Source organism: Pseudoliparis swirei, chromosome 12 (genome assembly GCF_029220125.1).
Source record: "Pseudoliparis swirei isolate HS2019 ecotype Mariana Trench chromosome 12, NWPU_hadal_v1, whole genome shotgun sequence".
Classification (NCBI taxonomy): domain Eukaryota; kingdom Metazoa; phylum Chordata; class Actinopteri; order Perciformes; family Liparidae; genus Pseudoliparis; species Pseudoliparis swirei.
The window spans coordinates 8,733,477-8,754,691 of NC_079399.1; the positions used below are offsets into that span (position 1 = coordinate 8,733,477).

At 42.6% G+C, this 21,215-nt stretch overlaps 1 protein-coding gene across 2 annotated transcripts; it reads left to right on the forward strand.

Moving 5' to 3' along the window:
* The first annotated feature begins 977 nt into the window (after positions 1-977).
* On the forward strand, positions 978-11,133 carry prkg3 (protein kinase cGMP-dependent 3). 2 transcript variants are annotated; one of them, XM_056428349.1, is made up of 22 exons: positions 978-1,164; positions 1,545-1,634; positions 2,190-2,252; positions 2,367-2,493; positions 2,656-2,822; positions 2,998-3,111; positions 4,990-5,095; positions 5,236-5,299; positions 5,531-5,608; positions 5,721-5,809; positions 6,453-6,518; positions 6,679-6,726; positions 6,841-6,882; positions 7,002-7,113; positions 7,407-7,543; positions 7,633-7,722; positions 8,591-8,732; positions 8,841-9,004; positions 9,323-9,439; positions 9,782-9,844; positions 9,958-10,033; positions 10,420-11,133. In XM_056428349.1, the coding sequence occupies exons 2-22, from the start codon at positions 1,547-1,549 to the stop codon at positions 10,504-10,506; spliced, it is 2,040 nt and encodes a 679-aa protein (XP_056284324.1). In that variant the 5' UTR covers positions 978-1,164; positions 1,545-1,546; the 3' UTR covers positions 10,507-11,133. The 2 variants fall into 2 exon arrangements, with proteins under 2 accessions (XP_056284324.1, XP_056284323.1); XM_056428348.1 differs by lacking the exon at positions 978-1,164 and having other exon boundaries at positions 1,346-1,634.
* Positions 11,134-21,215: the final 10,082 nt, after the last annotated feature.

Consider the following 21,215-nt stretch of genomic DNA (forward strand, 5'->3'; position numbering starts at 1 on the left):
GGTGATGATGGACACGTTAATATCCAGTGGAGGGGTTTAACTTAAACACACATGCAGATGAGTTCCTGTTCCCTTTTACGGAGCCTCCTCGGAGGACTCAGCTGTAGTTACACTTGGCCGTGCATTCCTCATGAGGCAGTGTGGAGTGTACAGTGTGTTGCTTGTGTCAGTAAAATGATGAGAAGCCAGACATCAAGTTGCTTGCAGCTGACAAGCTGACAGAAATATCCCCCTTTCATTTTTTAAAAAGTTGTCTCTGCCAATTTCCCAGTTGCTGGGCGAATCTCTGCTTCCAATGAAAGATAGTAAAAGAAATATCTCAGCATTATTGTAGCCATTGCATCAACTAAATAAAAGGATAAATGAAAGATAACAGCCAGTACACAACCAGTGGGTCACTGGGGTTCTTTTACTCTCCATCTTGACCTAGGCTCTGAAGGGTTTCATCCCAATCAGCAGTCTTTAAACTGCAGATCAAACTTTCAAATAATCTCAACCACAGAGCATAATGTGACTCGTATGTATTTACACGTTTCTTTTTGGCTGACATTGCGTTCCCTGTAACATTTCACAGCCTCACACATTGTCTGTCCTGCAACGCGGGCCTGTTGACACCCGGCGCCGCAGCGGCGTTGTGTTTCTGTCCCGGAGAACATCGTCACGTGACAGTTGATGGTGAATCATTGGTGTAATGGAAGATATTACATCCTATTTATAGACCACGGCTATAAAGAGGTTTTCTCAAGAACCCAATGTTCCTGTTCAACTCACCTTCTGCACGGACTTCAAAGAAACAATTTCATAGTGTCGATCAGGAGCCATTTTATTTTTCCACCACAGTTTGATGGGCTATGGGCTCGGAGGCTTTATGATTCGCTTTAACGCAATGTAATCTCAGCGCTGTCCAATGTTCAGGGTGAGGCCGCGGGTAATTGATGAGGGGGTCACGTGACGAGCACACTGAGGCAAACAGATCACACACCTCCTGACGCCGATGTGTGTGTTCAGGATTTTGCTGCTAAAACCTGGTTTTTCTATTTGATTGTTAACGCTCATTCATTTGTTTCTAGGTTTCTATTTCACTCTCAAACATGAACACTACGTGACATTATCGCAGAAGGCAGCAAACCGGGAGAGTAGGAAATAGCATTCAGTCTGCAAAGAGTGAGCTAATGATGAAGGTTTTTTTTATTTATTTGAACAGTTTCTGTGAACAGATCTTCGGCACAAGCCGGCCGGGTGTGACGGCGTTCAGAATGGCCCCTGTTGACTGTCCTTCATTAGCCTGCATTATTCAGCGGGGCTCTTGCTGTGTGCATGCAGCGCATTAGAGTTCAGCAAGGCATCAGTATTGTGACATATGCAGCTGAAATATAATAGAGGGGGGTTTATGTGTGTGTGTGAGTCTGCACACAGCATGTTTGGGAGGCTTACCGCGGATCGTGCTGCAGTTTATCTTCCCTCCATCAATTCCTCATCATCTTTATTTTTTTGTATTTCGTTTCCTTTTTTTTCTTCAAATTGTTCTTTTTTACATCCTGTAGTCATGGAGAAGAAACTCGAGGAGCTGAAGCAGCAGCTAGAAAAACAATGCATGATAAACCACGAGCTGCAGAGGCAAAACAAAGATCTGGGTGAGTACAATTCTGACTATATTTCATCAAGAGTAACCAAGCTGGACCACACCCACCCAGCTGTGATGTTGGGTGTGGTCCAGCTTGGCTGTGACCACGTCCAGCTGTGATATACAGTAGCAATCTTTAGTGCGATGTTGCGCCACTGTTGTAGAGTGAGGTGAGCATAAAGAGTATAAAATAACCACTTATGTGCAGGATGGAGGACTCAGTACGGACAGACCATGAACCAGTATCTCTTTAATGCATCTTTATGACTCAACGACTCAAGTCTCAATGTCTGCAACACCTATAAACACCTATAAACACCTCTGAGACCACACTCACCCACATATCTGCCGATATGAGCTCATCCTCTAGCGGTGTGTGTTGGCACCGGAGAGCACTGACAGCTGTAAAATGTACCTTTCAGTACGTATCACATTTACAGTTCTTTAATAACACATTTCTTTTGTCTTATAAATGTGCATGAATATGAATATAAATGCACATGCACAGCTTCCTTGCGATGTTTTGTACATTAAGTGTGTTTTTTATCTGCTTTTATCGCCGTAGAGCATCGGCTGCAGGAGAAAGAAAAACTTTTGCAGGAGTTGCACGGTCAATATGATGGTCTGGGTAAGAGGCCGGGGGCACCGGGGACATGAAGGAGTTGACCTTTGATACGACATTCGGCTGCAGACATTTACAGGTAACCCCTCGCTGTGCGTTTTCACTGTTTGTCTGCCTCAGATTGTCCCTCTCAGAGCGGTCATGAAACTGAACCGGAGGTCAAAAGGAGCCGTGCGGCTGTCATCGCCTCTGAACCGATCCCCAAGACCCTGGAGATCACACGCACCAGGGTCAAGAAAATGGTCAGGTTGGTAACTCGTCCTCCTGATGACAGGAGAGCCCGTTTATGTGAGACCGCACAGGAGCTTCTAATGTCCAGTGTTGGCAAATACTCATGTTCATGTTGCGTGGCGAGCTCCTTGAGATTTCATCGATGCTGAAGACGACTTCTCTCTCCTCCGGTCACCAGCGACACGAATCTGATTGTCAAAGCCATCCAGAAGAATGACTTCCTGAGCCGCCTCGACGATGAGCAGACCGCCATGATGGTGGACCTCCTATCGGAGTCCAGCTTCAAACCGGATCAGGAAGTCATCAAAGAGGGCTCAGAGGGAGACAGCATGTACATAGTGGCAGGTGGGGACACGGCCCAGTGGGACGGGATGTGATGGAGGATTTTATTTAAAGTTCTAATGAGTTGGATTTGCCAAATCCCTTATTAAACAAAAAAATTAATACAATATGACTATTATAAATAATATCAAAAACATATTCCTCCATAAAGCAACTTTCTTTTCCCTCCACCTTTTAGCCGGTGAGCTCGTTGTCACTCAGGCGGGCCGAAGCCTCCGCAGCCTGACCACCGGGGATGTGTTCGGGGAGCTGGCCATCCTGTACAACTGCAAACGGACCGCAACAGTCAAAGGTCAGTCCCCATGACGACGCCTCTGAGGAGGACGTGCAGATTGGTTTATTGTCATTCTATAGGTAGAAGTAGCGTGTGTGCTTTTCAGAACTCAGAACTCAGAATCAGAAACATTTATTTGCTACATGTGTTAGACACACAACGAATTTGACTTGGCGGCTGGTGTGTACATTAGACTGACAAACACAACAACAAGAATCAACAGCCAACATCGTGCAAGAATTTAAACATTCAATTTACAATGGTATAAGATAAAATAAAGTGCACAAACAGATAACAGTGCGATAGACAGGGTACTGTAAGTGTGTGTTAAAGTGATATGTGCAATTAGATGTTAAATATTAAGTAAAAAGAGGTGTGCAGGGGAGTGACCGGAAATACATGTCCTGAGTCAGTCAGTGGGGGAACCAGGCTCTGTTCATGAGGGTCAGTGGGGGAACCGGGCTCTGTTCATGAGGGTCAGTGGGGGAACCAGGCTCTGTTCATGACGGTCAGTGGATGAGGGTCAGTGGGGGAACCGGGCTCTGTTCATGAGGGTCAGTGGGGGAACCGGGCTCTGTTCATGAGGGTCAGTGGGGACCCGGCTCTGGTCATGAGGGTCAGTGGGGGACCCGGCTCTGGTCATGAGGGTCAGTGGGGACCCGGCTCTGTTCATGAGGGTCAGTGGGGGAACCAGGCTCTGTTCATGAGGGTCAGTGGGGGAACCGGGCTCTGTTCATGAGGGTCAGTGGGGGAACCGGGCTCTGTTCATGAGGGTCAGTGGGGGAACCAGGCTCTGTTCATGACGGTCAGTGGATGAGGGTCAGTGGGGGAACCGGGCTCTGTTCATGAGGGTCAGTGGGGGAACCGGGCTCTGTTCATGAGGGTCAGTGGATGGGGAACCGGCTCTGTTCATGAGGGTCAGTGGGGAACGTGGCTCTGTTCATGGGGCACAGTGGGGAACTGGGCTCTGTTCATGAGGGTCAGTGGTCTGTTCATGAGGGTCAGTGGGGATACCAGGCTCTGTTCATGACGGTCAGTGGATGAGGGTAAGTGGGGGAACCGGGCTCTGTTCATGAGGGTAAGTGGGGAACCGGCTCTGTTCATGAGGGTCAGTGGGGAACCGGCTCTGTTCATGACGGTCAGTGGATGAGGGTCAGTGGGGGAACCGGGCTCTGTTCATGAGGGTCAGTGGGGGAACCAGGCTCTGTTCATGAGGGTCAGTGGGGGAACCGGGCTCTGTTCATGAGGGTCAGTGGGGGAACCAGGCTCTGTTCATGACGGTCAGTGGATGAGGGTCAGTGGGGGAACCGGGCTCTGTTCATGAGGGTCAGTGGGGGCACCGGGCTCTGTTCATGAGGGTCAGTGGGGGAACCAGGCTCTGTTCATGAGGGTCAGTGGGGGAACCAGGCTCTGTTCATGAGGGTCAGTGGATGAGGGTCAGTGGGGGAACCAGGCTCTGTTCATGAGGGTCAGTGGGGGAAGCAGACTCTGTTCATGAGGGTCAGTGGGGGAACCAGGCTCTGTTCATGAGGGTCAGTGGATGAGGGTCAGTGGGGGAACCGGGCTCTGTTCATGAGGGTCAGTGGGGGAACCAGGCTCTGTTCATGAGGGTCAGTGGGGGAACCAGGCTCTGTTCATGAGGGTCAGTGGGGGAACCAGGCTCTGTTCATGAGGGTCAGTGGATGAGGGTCAGTGGGGGAACCGGGCTCTGTTCATGAGGGTCAGTGGGGGAACCAGGCTCTGTTCATGAGCCCGACTGCCAACGGGAAGAAGCTGTGTGGCGTGAGCTCTTGATCCTGATGGTTTCAATTGTCTTTCATTGAAGTCCATTACAGCCTTTTCTAATATAGGAACGACACACTGACCAGTCTTACTCATCACTTCCACTTGCTGCAGCAAAGACAGCGGTGCGTCTGTGGTCCATGGAGCGACAGACCTACAGGACCATCATCACCAACAAGTCCAAGAAGAAGCGAGAGCAGCTCATGGGCTTCCTGAAGACGTGCGTTTGTGAAATCTGCAGCGAATAGAAATGAAATATCCTCTTTGATTTCAAACTGCCATAAAGTAACTGCTTTACTGATATAAACATGTCATAACTATTTAAATCTCTGCTGCTTCATTTTCTCTACGCTATCGCAGGTCTCATACTCTGAAGGACCTGAATGATGTCCAGCTGTCCAAAATACTTGACTCCATGGAGGAGGTGTGTATGAGATGTCCCACCTTGCAGCTTGTGTTTTACAAGTGATTGTTGCTCATGTTAAAACAAAGCAGAAATACACTTATGGGGAGCTACTGACACACATTTGATAAAGTGAAATACAAGGATGTTGTTTTAGTTTTTTAGTTGCTGGCATATTTTAAATCTCAGAAGCCTGGAAAGACACTTGGTGGACTATATCTCTGGACACCCTGTTTGTCTTTCCTTCTTTAGGTGAAGTACCAGGACAAAGATGCGATAGTTCGAGAAGGAGCAGAAGGAAACACATTCTACATCATCCTCAAAGGAGAGGTACGGTGTAGTGCCGTGGATAACAACTCACATCTGAGTCTCAGTGTGGATGATACTGGATCCATATGCACTGGTTATCTCTTCCGGCCTCTCACGTGTGTCTCGCCCTCAGGTCCTGGTGACCAAGAACGTGAATGGGCATCAGAAGCAGATTCGTAGGATGGGGAAAGGGGAGCATTTCGGGGAACAGGCACTCATACGGTAACCGTGGCAACACACGCCTTGGGGCATTCATTGCAGACTTGTGCAACATCCACCGCTCTGCACACCTTCTTTTGAATGCGGTCATCTCTGACGTTACTCTCTGACAATTATCTTCTAAATGTGACATTTGTTATTCAATAATGTTAAATCGCGATATATGTATATGTGCTGTTGATATGAAAATCAGTTATAGCAAACTTGTGGCTGGTTGTTGTCAGGAAAAAAACGACATAAAAAACAAGTACATTATATGCAAACTACAGTTTAATAACAGACTCATTAGTTTGATTATACACATATTGGCTTTTTAATGTAAAAAAATGAAATATCATGCAGCGAGCAATTTTTGCCTCTAATCAAGATGTAATTGTTCTATTGGGAGGTTGTTTAGATGTGCAGCATACATATGAATGAATTAATACACGTGTCACTAGGGGATGTGCAGTGAAAAGCCTCACTTGTGCCAGAGTTTATTCACATATAAATGAGTCCTGTTGCAGCAAAAAACACAAAAAAACTAAACGTGATGTCATCAATTTCAAGAATTTCTTAAAATTGCTGACACGCACTAAATTGTATATGAACAGTCGTGACAGACGGTTTCTCTGAGTTCACTGGTGCGATGTTTCTCCTCCTGCAGGGAAGTCTTGAGGACGGCCACCTGCAGCGCCGACGGCCCGGTCACCTGCTTCTCCATCGACAAGGAGTGAGTCCTAGATGCTGCTGTTCGGGTCAGGCGGAAGGATCCGCGACACAATTCCTCCAGCGTATCTGTTCTCTGTCACTGTAGTTTTCTCCCTGCTTTGCCTTTTGTCGTGTAATTTCTGGATCGATGCAGTTTCACTAACAACACAACTTTGCTTTAGGGTGTTTGAAGAGACAATTCCCACAGAACACCTGGAGCTGTTTGACGAGTACGTACAGCAGACCTGTTCTCCTTTCATAACCATGAATCTTCTTCAATCTTGGTGACAACAGTGTGAAGTGTAAATGCCCTCATGGACTGTCCTGATTCATTTGGGTTTCAGCTCCAAAGTGCTACAGGAGGCACAAGCTCCAGAAAATCCCAGGTGAGTGGTTGTGGGAGATAAAACTGAGAAGATGTCAAACGATGATTCCATAAAAACATAAATGAGATCCCTTGAAGTTCAATGGCGTTTATATAAAGTTCTCCGTCTGTGTTGATCAGTCCCGGCTCCAGTCTGAAGTTTAAGGACCTGGTCCCGGTGCTGTACCAGGAGGGTCGCTACCAAGGAGATCCGGTCACGCTTGGAGTCGGAGGGTTTGGGCGCGTTGAGCTGGTGAGTGTGTTTGTCTTGTGTAAGCATTGTTTAATGTACTGCAATGTTTAAATGCATTAGTGCTCTCATACAAAACCACCGTGGGACTGTTGTTTTTCTAGAATAAATCCCTGTGACAGGAAGTGAGACTGGAGCTAGAAAACTGTATGACAATCACTGGGATGGAGAGAGGGGCTGAATCTCATATGTCCTGTTAATAAACAGACCTTCCTTGTGTTATTTATATTTTATATATATACTGTATATACCCACACTAATAGTTGTGATGATCATTGTTTTTTGCTCATTTTAAGATGACCACTGTGACTCATGGGACATTTTACGCGATGAAGCGAGTCAGCAAGAGGCACATTGTTGCCAAGAGACAGGAGGAGCACATGTTGTTTGAGAAAAAGATCCTTAAAGCCGTCCAGTGCGACTTCATCGTCAGGTACCTACGACCAGACACACAGCCGCCATCAGTTAATGACAACAGATCACTTGGAGGTCTGTAATCTCTCTCTCTCTCTCTCTCTGCAGGCTTAATGCTGCTTTTAAAGACACACGATACATCTACATGGTCATGGAGTTCTGTGTGGGAGGAGAGATCTGGACTAAACTCAAAGAAGTGTGAGAAAACACAAACAACTCATTTCCTCATTTAGATGTTTTTTCAAGCAGATTATTATTTGTATTATTATTACCTTCGCATTGAAAATGCGGAAGGTTATGTTTTGATCGCCGTGTATTTATTTATTTATTTGTATGCGTGTTATTCGCAAAACTCAAAAAGTATTGAACCGAATCGCATAACATTTGGTGGGATGATTGGTTATTATCCGGGGACCAGTTGATTAGATTTTGGGATCGATCGGGTCAAAGTTCAAGGTCAAAGGTCATGAACAGGTCAAAATCTTCTTTAATCGCATGACATTTGGTGGGATGATTGGTTATTATCCGGGGACCATTTGATTAGATTTTGGGATCAATCGGGTCAAAGGTCAAGGTCAAGGTCATGGAAAGGTCAACATCTTTTTTTTACCATAGCACGATACATTTTTGTCTAATTGGCATGCAACTAATGCCAAAATGTTCATAATTCAATGCCCAATCTTGTGATATGCGAAGGTATGTGCTCTACCGAGTGCCCATTCTAGTTATTATTATTATTATTACTATTATTATTATTGGGGTGCAATTCCCCTCAGTGTAAACCAGTAACATATTATGAGAGAAATAAAAAAATTCTGCAAAATGGGCAACACAATTTATTGCTATTATTACATCTTGAGATCAACACTCAGAATGAAGACACTCCAGCTGCACACATGAATACGGCTGATGCTTTTATCCACAGCAATACAGTGTATAATGACAACAATGAAACATATATATATCAACAACAGAGAGTGATGGAGGGTCATACGTTAGTTTGAAAGCACATTAAAGCGAGCAGGGGAGGAAGTTGTTGGAGAGTCTTCCGTGTCTGTGATTTTAGGGGGCGTTTTGACGAGCCCATCGCGGTGTTCTGCACGGCCTGCGTGGTGGAGGCCTACGCCTACCTCCATAAGAAGAACATCATGTATAGAGACCTGAAGCCCGAGAACCTGATGCTGGACATAAAGGGCTACGTCAAACTGGTGAGTCCTCATCTGTGTGTGTGGGTCTAGATCTGAACTCTTTAAGATCACTCCTGTTTTCACATGTCGTGTGTGTGCATGTGTGTGCGTGTGTGTGTGTCTCTGCAGGTGGACTTTGGTTTTTCGAAGGAGTTGGTGCGTGGAGAGAAAACCTATTCATTTGTGGGTACTCCCGAGTACATGGCCCCAGAGATCATCAAGAACCAGGGGCATGACTTTGCGGTGGACTTTTGGTCCCTTGGCGTCCTGATTTATGAGCTATTGGTGGGAAGGTAAGACGTATACACCTGCTCGTATTTGGAAGAAAGCATTTATTCTATCATGTAAGGTTTATAACTGACAGGCACTTATTAATAAATGGCCTAAAATTTCGAAGCAAAAGAATGATTTGATATCACCAGAGTCACACTCATGTTCACCAGTAGATGGCAGTAGAGAAATGTGACTGACTTCTGCACTATCCGGTATCTGCAGGTGTCAGTTCAGGTTTGCCAGCAGAAACTAGATGTTTTTTTATTTTATTTTACATGAGATTGTTGAAAAATTGCAAAACATCACACTTCTCTTGTTTTTCTTCTTCAACTTGTCAGCCCTCCATTTTCAAGTTCCGAGCCTCAGAAGATTTATGCCAAAATTTTGGACGGGGTGCTCAAGTACCCACCGTACATGAGTGAGTCAGCCAAGTCTATTATCAGCAAGATGTGCAGGTGAGGAGAATATCTTGATTGCAGTTTTATGTGCTGATAATGCTCGAGTATGACATATTTAAAATGAGCTTAATGTATTGCCTGAATAACATTTTCTTAAAATTGAAGTTGGATCATGTCATATTTATGGTAAAATAATCGGGGTTATAGTAGAAGATACAGTTACTCCCAGAGTAGAGCGTGAATTATAGATCATAACTACATATGAATACACTGACGAATCTCAATATGCACTTGTGTTGTTTGTGACTGTTTTGAATGCAAATGTCTTAAATAGTGGAATGAATAAAATAAGATGTGATTGTCGTCTGCCTGCATGATGTATTGCGTTTCTAATTGCAGACCTCGGCCGGGTCAGAGGTTAGGAAACACCAAGAATGGAATCAAAGATGTCCGGCATCACAGGTAACAGTGTGACGTGTGTGGCTGTTAGACAACAGCATGCATGTAATACACCTTTTGTATATCTTCTTATCTTCTTGTCTGATGATTGGCTTTCTCACTCTCTCTCTGTTCAGGTGGTTCGGCAGTATGAACTGGCACAAGCTGCGGGTGGGTCAGCTCGACGCCCCCACAGTGCGGCTCATACGCAAGGCAAGTCAAACCTAGAGGGGAGTTCGTTTTATTTTTTACTGTTACGTGAACAGTGGCTTATGCCTTTGGCTTAAAGGAAATAGAAAAAAAGAACAAAGAACAAAGAAAAATATCAAATAACAAAGAACAAAGCTGGTTCACTGTGTGGAAGACATTCTATAAGAAATTTTAAATCCCTTTCAAATCTGTTTTCAAATCATCAGTATTCCTTAATAATTTGAAATATATTATTATATTATTCAGGGGATTTGACTTCAGACCTATTTACATAAACATGCAGGGAGGGACACACGACTATTAATAGGTCACGGATCGACAGCAGGACTGTGCACGTGTCTTAAAGGTATCCACAATTTTCAATAAACTATTACTTTTTCCTCCATCAGGGCCCCTGCTACATCAACTTTGATCGTTTCCCTCTTGATCAGACGAAGGCGGAGGAGGAGTTCTCTGGCTGGGATCGTGACTTCTGAGGTTAAAGGATGAAAGGACACGAGATGCTATTTCAGAATCCCCTCAGTTCAAGCCAAAACATCACTTTAACTTCATTCTAATTTGATCATTAAATTAGAGTGGAACTGCAGGGCTTCACCTTTTTCCAAACGTTCATTAAAACGTCTCCGTTGTCATAGCGACACATCCTCTGAGTGACAACGCGCCAAAAAATATATGAACGTGTCGTGACACATTGTTTGGACATTCTGTTTCCAAATTCAGTGCAGGGAGATTTGGTGCATGGTGAAGAAGTGTTATGAACATTGTTCACATCACACCCTTCACTGATTAGAATAAAAAACATCCATGTGCTTGCTGAGTCAAATTGTGCAATCAATACAGCTCTTACCGAGCATTTACTGATGTCTTGTACTCAAATGAGTATTGTTCTTTTGGATCGTAATTGCTTTTAGCAAAGTTAGCAAATGCTTTAATGTTGTTGAAGAAGTTTTTTTTATTGTAAACTGTCACTTTCTCAATTATTTTTTTCCCCTTTGTTTTGGGATAATCTGTCCCCTTTATGAATGAAGATTGTTTTCAAGCGCCATGATTGTATCTTGAAAAGACCATATAGCATATCAACAATTTCTACTTTAGTAAATAAAAGTGCTATTTTATGCTGGAGTTTTTTTTCATATACTTTTCCACCGTTGAATTACAATCAAAGAAAATGTGTAGGACCAACGTGTGTTTCTCAGCTGCAGTGCATGTTACAGCAAATGATAGAAACACGATTAAAGGATCAAGCTGTGTTATTCTACATATTTCTTGCAGTCATCATATTACATTATGAAAAGATAGAAACGGCAAAATATTATAGAACTTCCTCAATTGAGAAAATAATGTTTTTTCTCTCGCTTGAGGTGTTCTTTGCATTTGATGCGCTAAATGGATTAAGGAAACTCCTTTGCCGAATAAATTCTGAAACTGCAAAAATTCAAGTCACATGACCTAACAACTGTTTCTACTTTCGACTTCTTTTCGGATATTCCCATAATGTGCAAAAATCATGAAACATGGCCTATACTTAGCGCATATAGAAGAAACTATTTGCACAAATTTGCACAAATTCCTGAAGATTTCTCCCCATTTTCTTCTCATAACTGGGTTATGATATAGCTGAGCTGCTCTGTTTACTGGCGGATTACGGCCATGCAACCCTTAACCGCCAACTTCTGAAGAAACTAAGCTGTAGCCGGGGTTCTCTCCAAACAGTTGATGGAGACGTGACTAATTTACATTCATTTTTTAAAAACATTTAAAAAGTCGCCTGAAGAATTAATGGAAATGCAGCTATACTGTGTTCATCCTGTTCTCAATATTTTCAGAGTTCTCTACTCTGAGACAATCACCCTAAAAGGATGTTCGTTCCTACAGCTTTAAAAAACGGGTCATAATTCATGTTTGAAAAAAAAAAGTCTAAGTAATTTCCCTAAACAACTGAGCGTTCTAATTTTAAGTGAATATTAATCATGCTGGATTAAATTGTGTATTTGTTGGGGGCTATTTTCATCCTAAGATTACTACACATTTCCTCTTTATGTGCAGCACCAGGCTGGTGTATGGTGGAGTGACACAAATTAAACTAAGGTTCCCAGGTTTGTTAAAATAAAGAAAGGTGTCATCCAGTGTGATAATTTATATTAATTTATAATAACGTCACATTTGTTTTTTTATTGTTACACGAACCTTCCTCTTTAGCCAAGTGTAAAAAGTCTATTTTGAGGTTTGTATTATTATTTATTTTCTGTGTACACTTCTACTCAGTTCTGAAACCAAACATGACATTATATCAAACAGTATCGCAGTATGTGTATGTTTCAACATTTGTTATCATATCTCACATTAGCTGTTATCATAGCTTCTTTCACATATAATCCTTGTTGGTCATTGAACCAGCCAAAAGGGACTCTGGATATACAATAAAACCTTTTCAAAGGGTTGGATGGTTTCTAATTCTGACTTTTTCAAAATCTCCATGTGTGTGTGAGTAAATTGTCTGCTGAGCCCAGTGTGAGAGGATCGACTTGCCCGAGGCTTGGTTTAGACCACCAGGTGAAGCAGAACATTTGTGCCACAGTCGAGCCTGGTCCACTTTCTTTTCCTTTATGTTTTCTCACTAGATGTTTTTTCTGGTTGTCGTCTCTCTGCTGAGCAGCCTTGAGTTAATTAGACTCAGGGTTTACACCTGTGTTGATTAATTATTGGTGGCACCTGTGTTCAGAGTCTGCTGTTTGCTCTTTGCTTTGCTCTGACTCTAATGTCTGAGGGCTCTGAGTGGGCATCTGTGTTGGCCTAATGTAGTTCATTAATGATTAGCTAGCCTGCTGAGCTGCATGGATTTAGTTTCCCACAGTTTCTGATTGGCCTCAGTTTGTAAGAGAGAGCTTAACTAACGTTTCTGTTCTGTCCTCACAACACCTCTTACTCCTACTAAAGTCATCTTTTCTAATGTGGCTTTTTGCTGTTATGCAGAATATCGTCTTTAAAAGTCAGCATCTCAATACTTAGCACCGTATTGCTTTTTTTGCATCCCCCTGTGAATCGACGTGTTCTGGGCTGAGACTGCAGGGAAAGCTGGAATGTTTGTTATGTCAGCTTATGTCAAGTGGCATGTTGCTTTTAATAATAAAGGCTTTGTGTGAGGTGCATGAATATAACTTTTATTCTGAGCCTGTCATCTCAATGTGCTTATGTAACCACATTTATATTCTATAGTACTCAGGCAACATATCTAGTTTCTCATTACATGGACGATTGTAAGTGTGGGAGCAGTGAGGAGCCACGTTAGATAACAACTACACACTTAAACAATGCTCTGCCAGTACCTCTAAGACTTGATGGAGTCGCCTTCTGTCAATATCCCAAAAGCTTATTCCAAACTCTCTGAATTCATCTTAAAAAGCAATATTTGTGATATTTATTTTCTCTGGCTAGTTTAGGGCAATAGAACATGAAATACTAACACGTCATGAATGTGAACGTTTTAGGAGACGATTACATCCAGCAAATCGAGAGCAATAGCATCTCGAGTTATGTTTCTACCCACCTGGCAGAAAACTGTATTACGCACAATTGAGTCATTAAAATCTTTCACCTATGACTTATAAGTCAGAGATATCACGCATTTCTAATATCGGCAATACCTTTAACTTGCTGAAACAACTTTTTAACCGCTCTAGATATACGACACAAAAGTAGATACTTTATTCGAAATATGGGATCAAAAGGCTAGAGCAGTTGTGGTAACCATCTTTTAATAATGTATGAAGATTTAAAAGTTGATATAAAAGGAGGTTTTTTGGTTATTCCAATTCTGTTGCTGTTGCATGAATGGAGCAGAAGTTCAATAATCACTCTACTTTTCATTCTATCTTATCAGTGTCTTTAGCAGCTAAATGTTCACCACCTTGAGTCTCTGACTTTTTCTGTCTGCTGTTTGATGATAGCCAAGTAATCTAGAGTGGGTTTATCAGGGCTTTGTCACAAAATACACCTGCCTGCTGCGGCTGAAATGAGGTTGATTAGTGTGAATTAAAACTTTGTTAAAAACAAAACTACTTGCTAAAAGTTGCTAAAATACTCCAGAGAGCTGAGGTGAACTGGAGAGTCAACTGCCTTTTCAAATTACGTCCATTTGATCATTCAGAGAAAACAGAAAACATTCCAGAGAAAGATTTACACATCATCTTATGTGGGAAACACATTAAAATAAAGAAATAGTACTTGTTGATGCCATCTCTGGATGCTCTCCCTCGCTGGTCACTTCCCTCTCTTTCCTGTTTACAGAGCTGGACTGGCATCTTGAGTCAACTCATGTGTGAGATCTCCTTCCCTCGGTTTAGTCTTCATTTATCTCATATATTTGAGTGGATGTGGCTGAAAGAATCAACAACTATTATTTATGAAACTTGTTTCTGTCTGTTGCAGTCGGCCTGATGATTATATTGTGACTTTACTGTGATGTCGGATTTTAAGTTATCTGCTTCCCATTGGTCGTACACCATTATCCCAATTGGTTATACATTGGTTAGCTATTTGTTAACATTTCACATCACTGAAAGGTTTCCTTCCAAATCAATAAGTAATAGTAATAGTACTGTAGTATATCTGTTTTGCTTCCTATCATTTACAGTCCTGCATGCAGCTGCTTGTGTATGCGCAGCACAATGTATCTGCAGCACATATTGTGTATGCAGGTCATTTACCCTTTCCTGACATAAATCAGTGTGTTGTGTAACAGTTTTCTTTTTATGAAGCATTTTAAGTTAGGATGTCTAGAGTATTTAATGAATTGCAGTTGTGAATGAAACCACAGTTTTGTCAATGGGTTGCTTGTGCATCTATTGAATTAATGGCTCATTAAAGCTCTTCAGACTCTTGTCAATAATTGTCTGGCGGTGTGATTGATCTTCTTCCCTCTTCCATCTTAGGTCTTTATCGCTCATGAGAGCCCTGCTCATTCACAAAAACAACAACAACAACAACATCAACAACACAGATGATCACTAAAAGCTGAGGACCTAAGATCTTATGATGTTGGATATGTTGAATTGAGATGTTTCTGAATAAAAAATACATCACATTCAGCTCCCATCTCCTGCAATGAAAATGCTGTGATCTTTTTGGAAACTTCACATTTAAAACATTGGGTTTGTTGTGCTTTTGTAACATGCTAGCCTTTTGCTTGTTGTTTCCCAAGAGGCCTACATCTATTTCAAATGTCCCAGCAGGCTGAACCTTTTTGCAAACCAATCAAAGTTACAGGAGTTTATTCATGCTTGAATGTTCTGCGTAGGAAGATGGATTTAAAGCCGCTTCCTCATTTGGCCTCAGTGATTGGTTTCTCTTGTGCATGGATGCTCATGAATCCCTCTGGAACAGTTGCTCTTATGAACATGTCTTATTTCTGTTCACCAGTACAAACAAGGTCTGGGGAGGTATGTCCAAGGGATACCTACAATTAACTCTACTGTGAAGTAAGGAAGTGGAAAGAACAGGATACAATAGCCTTTTCAATTATCCAAGGCTGCGTCAACATGGCGGAATGGATGAGGACACTTTTGAACCGTCTTTGTGGTTTTGGGAAAAAACAGAACCCAAACAGCTGTAAATAGACCTACTGCAGAAGCAGAGAAGAACTTGCTTATTTCATGTACTTCACTTTTGGAGGGGAATTTGGAAATATGATGTGCAGCTGCTCTCAGTATACAACATTACAGACAGAATCCCATCAGTAATGTTCAGAACATGCAGGCACTCTCATCATTTAGTATGTTACCTTCCAGACAAAGGACATCTGCTCAACTCCTAGTTGGCAGATGTGGAGGAAGAAATATGAACAGTGACAACTGCTTTGACTGTCGTGACTCAGTGACCTCCCCACCAGCTTTGACGGCTCTCTGCTGAGACTCAACAGTGTCACAGCCCAGCAGTGAGACTGGGGCAAAAGAAACAGGAGACACACGGGTATGCTAACAAATAAAGTGATTAACCAAAAAATAAAGTAATTACTTAACCAAAAAATCTTAAAAGGTCAAACAAATTGATGGTAATTATCTGTATCAACAGTAGTGTAAGGAGTAGAAGAGTGAGGCCTTTATTCGTGGTGTGAAGGCTCAGAGAAATCGACTTTTTTCCGAAAGAAAATGACTGTTTTTTAGCTAAATAATATTAATGCTCTGTAGGAAAGTACTCATAACAAAAACAACAATTTGAAAAATGAATAACATAACAAAAGTGTGTGAAGGCCTTATCTCCAGATGCTAACATGTCTCTGGTACTAGATGCTCCACTGTGTTCATCAACTCAGTGTTTTGGTCCTAAAGCAAGTCGCGGACAGAAGGACAACTTATTGCTTCAAACAGCTGCCAGCAGGGGCTACATACAACGCTGATAAAATAACTATGATGAACCAAAACAGTAACGTTGTGGGTCATGAATCCCAAACAAAGCTGAAAGCCACGACATTTAGTGCAGGGTTAGTTCAACCCTTGAACAGGACATTAATAACTCCAGTACTTTATTGCTTTAATAATACAGTTGCCTGCGACATTATAAATAGTAAGTAAATAGTAAGCTGCCTTTCAGCATCCAACGTTGTTTTTATCGTATTTCAATTGCCTAGAAAAAATAGTCCCTGTGTGTGGGGCTGTTGCTATGCAACAGAGAAACAGCATTGGGAACATCACGTTCGTTAGCCTAGCTCGTTCTCGCACCATCTTTTAATGAAAAAAACAAAAAATGACAATTGGACATTTGCAATACAATAATATTTAATTCAAACATGAACGTGTGTTCATGTTGATTTGGATATCTCCATTAATTATGCATCCGTGCAAAACATTTCTGATATCCCCTTCATCTCTGATGATATCGCTTCCGACCACTCTCGCTCTCTTTGCCGGTGGCTCGGTGTTGGTTGCCTTCTCCAGCGAGGATATTACTCCAACGCTGTCTTTCATTTAGATTCGGTGCCCAGTAGCTTTTAAGGGAGCTTTGGGTTTCATGTCCACTCACTGACAGGATTTCTCTTGCTTCCAACCATGCAGCATTAGAAAGAGTTTGCGCCAAGGGGCTACGCAGGCAGTGATTGGTGTAAATGTTTGTGCCCGCCCCCTTTGTGAAATGACTACGCAAAATATAAAAGTTCACACAAAGCATGTTTAGTAATTATCAAAGTTGAAATGACAACTAACGGCTGCGCAAAATGTACCTGTGCAAAATGTACCTGTTATTTTTGAGTGCACACTGATATGGAACACTCAGGTACTACAGAACATTACGGCTCAATAAAGTACACCCCATTACTCACTCTCATCCAATCGGAATGCTTGATTTCATCTACCTGCTATAATGAGAGATGTTTGATTCTTTATTTTCAGCTTAACTTTTTCCTTGTGACGATTATTGGTAAACTTTCCTTGAACCTATTTCAAAGAGATATTGGTATCGCACCCAAAAGCACGTTCCCAATACATTTCAAGGGCACTGAAGTACCCCGACATCTGTGCCGTGCTGTCAAATCACAAAAGTGTGTTAGGGAGTAGAAATCTATCCAGACCGTGTGTGAAGACAACTTAAATGCATCGGGCAAAGACCCCCTGCTGCGCAGCCTCTCAGAGTAGCTTCAGGTTAATATCTGCTAGATTTTGAGGTGAATATGCTATAAACTCTGATTGGAGTGTATCATAAAGGCAATACTTTATCTTGAGACCGTTTAAGTATAATTTCAGCATACCGAAAATATTCAAGGCATGTTAAGAGTAAAATTGTGTGGTTTCTTTCATGACACTTTTTCTAACTATATGTATTTATGCTCCGCAGAGAGCATTGAAGTATTGAAGGTCAGGATGTCATTCATCCTCTCAGAGTGAAAGGATATCTGCAAAACCCTGGAGCCGCCCGAAAAAGGTTGTTATACTGAGGGAAAGGTTCCAGTTTCAAACCTTCCCCTTTGGGTTGTAGAGTCGGTCCTTCCCATCAGGTTGACTTTCAGACTTGGTTTTGTTGTGTGATGGAAAAGGTCGATTATAATGAGGGGCTTGTTTAATGTATGTATATTTTGTTTTAGAAGAAGCAGAGCTGAATATCCAACTTGTGACATCAACTGATTTGAATCTTGTCTCCTTCTTTACAGTTAAATACAAAATAATATGAGTTTATCTAATCTCTGAAAACAATTTCACTGGTGCTTTTCAAAAATCTCCCACGGGCATAATTAAGGACAATTACATCCTACAATTCTCTGTGGCAGCAGCATTTAAAGCATAGCATGTCAATAATACCCGCCGCCGTAATTATCTAGCCTTGTGTAAGTGCAGTCTGATTCTCTGAGCAACGCGGATGTCTTTTAAGTTTCACCTCCACGTCGATGACCTCATGACCTCAAGAAAACAACATAGGACAACTTTGGGCCTTAGCCAAGAAATAGTTCCAACAATAAAGTGTCATAATCCAGAGTTTTTGTGTCTTATTTTGAAGTCCCTGTCTATCGTGTCATCTGTTTCCCTGCATTTCCTGTCCCTGTGATAGTTTGCCCTGTTCCTGGACCTGGACCTGGACCTGGACCTATTTTGAGCAAAATATTCAATCTTCTGTGGACCCTTGTTGGCATTTGGGTTCTGAGGATTGGAAAATACATTTGTGAACGACAAATACACATCATCCAACACATTTTTAATTTGTGGATTATGAAACTTGTCTTTGTCACCTGTATTAAGTCAGACTTCTTTCTTATCTGTCTGGTCTGTTACTTACTCTTCATGTGCAGACCTCTCTCTGACAAAGTCCTCAAAAGACCACACATTGGGTTTTCTTGTGTATAGATGAAACAAACAATATACCGCAGCTTTTGTCCACACTAAAAATTCTCAATGGGAAAAAATATTGGACAATGTCTTCACGCATTACCATACAGAAGGCTGAACAAGGCCAGTTTCACAGCCCTAAAACTGAAATGAGGATTCAGCCCAAGGAACTCGTAGTTTACAGATCCACTTGCGTGGTCTTGTAACTCTGGATGGAGCCAGGCTCCCGCTGTTTAAGCTCGGCTAAGATAATTGGCATAAGAGTGGCACCACTCTTCCAATCGCACTGTCGGTGAGAAAGTGCAAAAATGCATGTTGTACCATTACTTGTATCGCTTTACGAGACAGCTATTGGTGAGTATTGATTGCATTTCAAAGAGCCCCCCATGCCCTTCATGTTTCTCCAGTCCTATTGAGCTGAGGTCGTTAATACAGATGCTAGGTTCCACTAGCTATAAAGCTAGGAAATGGGTGTAACAATCTGACAAGGTGGACAGTATTTACAAAATCAATACCCTCTTACTAATCAGTGGAGTGTTTTGTGTACACAGCAGCTCGGTGCAGCGCTCCACAATAGGTGCAAAGTAACTATAAAAAAATCAATCTATAAAAAAAAAGAAGAGGCATGATGAGGCTAATTATAAGCTGAATAAGACTGTTGAATCGGACAATCTGCAAAGGGACCTGTCACATTCACAGACAGACACACAACCCACTCACACACAGCTTCCTCTTAAAACGACCGAAACGACACTCTCACTATGTACCATCAAGCCCCAGACGGTATTGGTTGGTGGCTGAGTCACCGTTTTTATCTGATGTCACTGCAGACAGAATTACGAATAAAACCACCAATATCCAACCGGGCTGGTTGTGAGGTCGGCTATCTGCGGGACACAAAATACAAAGCAGTCGTTTGAGTGCATTGAGTGACGACTGCGTGGCTTCACGAATACAGTTATAGATAATATAGTCGCTTTCTTTTATCAGATTGCTTGCATCCAATCAAATGAGTACCTGTATATTTACAATTTACCAAACAACATGAGTCTATAGATTCAGCATGTTTGAAGATTTAGAAATCTCCACTCCTGTCTCAACAAAGAGCTTAAACGTGTTGTTTTTGTGTGTCTATATATAAAACCAGAATCAGCAGCAGTGAATCCTGCCGGCTCCCATCTGAAGGGCGCAGAGTCGTGGGTCATACCCTCTCAGTCAGGCACGTGCACAGATAGAGCCCTAGTGGTGCTCAAGCACCAGCCCTTTTGCCCTGGATGAGTAAAGTGCCCTTTTTGCTGGAGACACGTTTTTTTTATTCATCCGTATTTAAGAATAAAAGTTACTCTTTCTGTCATCAAGTCCCCCCAAATGTGTTTTAATATCCGACGGGGCATTTATTTGAGTTATTGTGAGAATTTCGCCTAGACCCGCCCCGCGCCGCTCACGAGCCCCCCCTCCTCTCCCTCCCCCCGCCGCGCCCCTCCTCCTCCTCCTCCTCCTCCTCCTCCTCCACTTCCTCCTCCGCGCAGTGCTCCTCGCGCCACCGAACGGGTGCACCTCCTTCTCTGACCCGCAGCACCAGACCAACAGGTCATGACGGTGTTTGTCCCCTGACGTTGTTTTGTGATAAATCAACCACAACATTAGCGCTGCTGAAAACATGACGTCACAACTGGTCCGTCGTTTCCTAAAAAAATAAACAAACAAAAACTCTGTGATTTCAAAGCCTCGTCCAGCTGTTTAACTGACGTTAGTTATGTTTAGAGAATAGAGAGAGAGAGAGAGAAGAGAAGAGAGAGGGAGAGAGAGAATTCAAGAGAAAAGAGAGAGAGAGAAGAGAGAAAAGAGAAAGAGAGAGAGAATTCTTATTCCGTTCTATTCAACAGGGGCTAGTCTAGGATTTGCATGGCCAGACTGAAAAAAAAATCATAAGACCTAGGCCGGGCCGTATCCGGCCCGCGGGCCTTAGTTTGAGGACCACTGCTCTTGGCTGTTGATGTCTATCAATATCGCTCATTTTGAAAATGACGTAAGAGGGCAATACGGATCTGTATCAGACCAGCGAGGAGGGCGATACGTGGCTGGCATGACGACCCATTAGCCAATCAGAACGCTTGTACTGTTGTTGCTATATAATAATTCATCTTTATTCATAAAGAAAATGTAAGCTAGCGGTCTGATGCTGCCCAGAGGAAACGCAGGTCGAGGACAGCATCATCAGTGTATTGCTGCTTATGCTTCAACTCTGTCAGAATTTTTTTTGGGCATTGGGTGCCCTTTTTTTTGGTTTGAGCACCTGCCCCCCAAAATGTCTGTGCACGTGCCTGCTCTCAGTGTAATGCCACGTCTGAGGATGTGCTTATGGGCCCGTCTGACTG

Coding starts and splice junctions, on each gene's coding strand:
- prkg3 (XM_056428348.1), top strand. CDS start 1,361: ATGCAGCTGAAATATAATAGAGGGGGGTTTATGTGTGTGTGTGAGTCT. Junction 6,883..7,001: donor CAAGCTCCAGAAAATCCCAG/GTGAGTGGTTGT, acceptor TGTGTTGATCAG/TCCCGGCTCCAGTCTGAAGT. Junction 7,723..8,590: donor TGGACTAAACTCAAAGAAGT/GTGAGAAAACAC, acceptor CTGTGATTTTAG/GGGGCGTTTTGACGAGCCCA.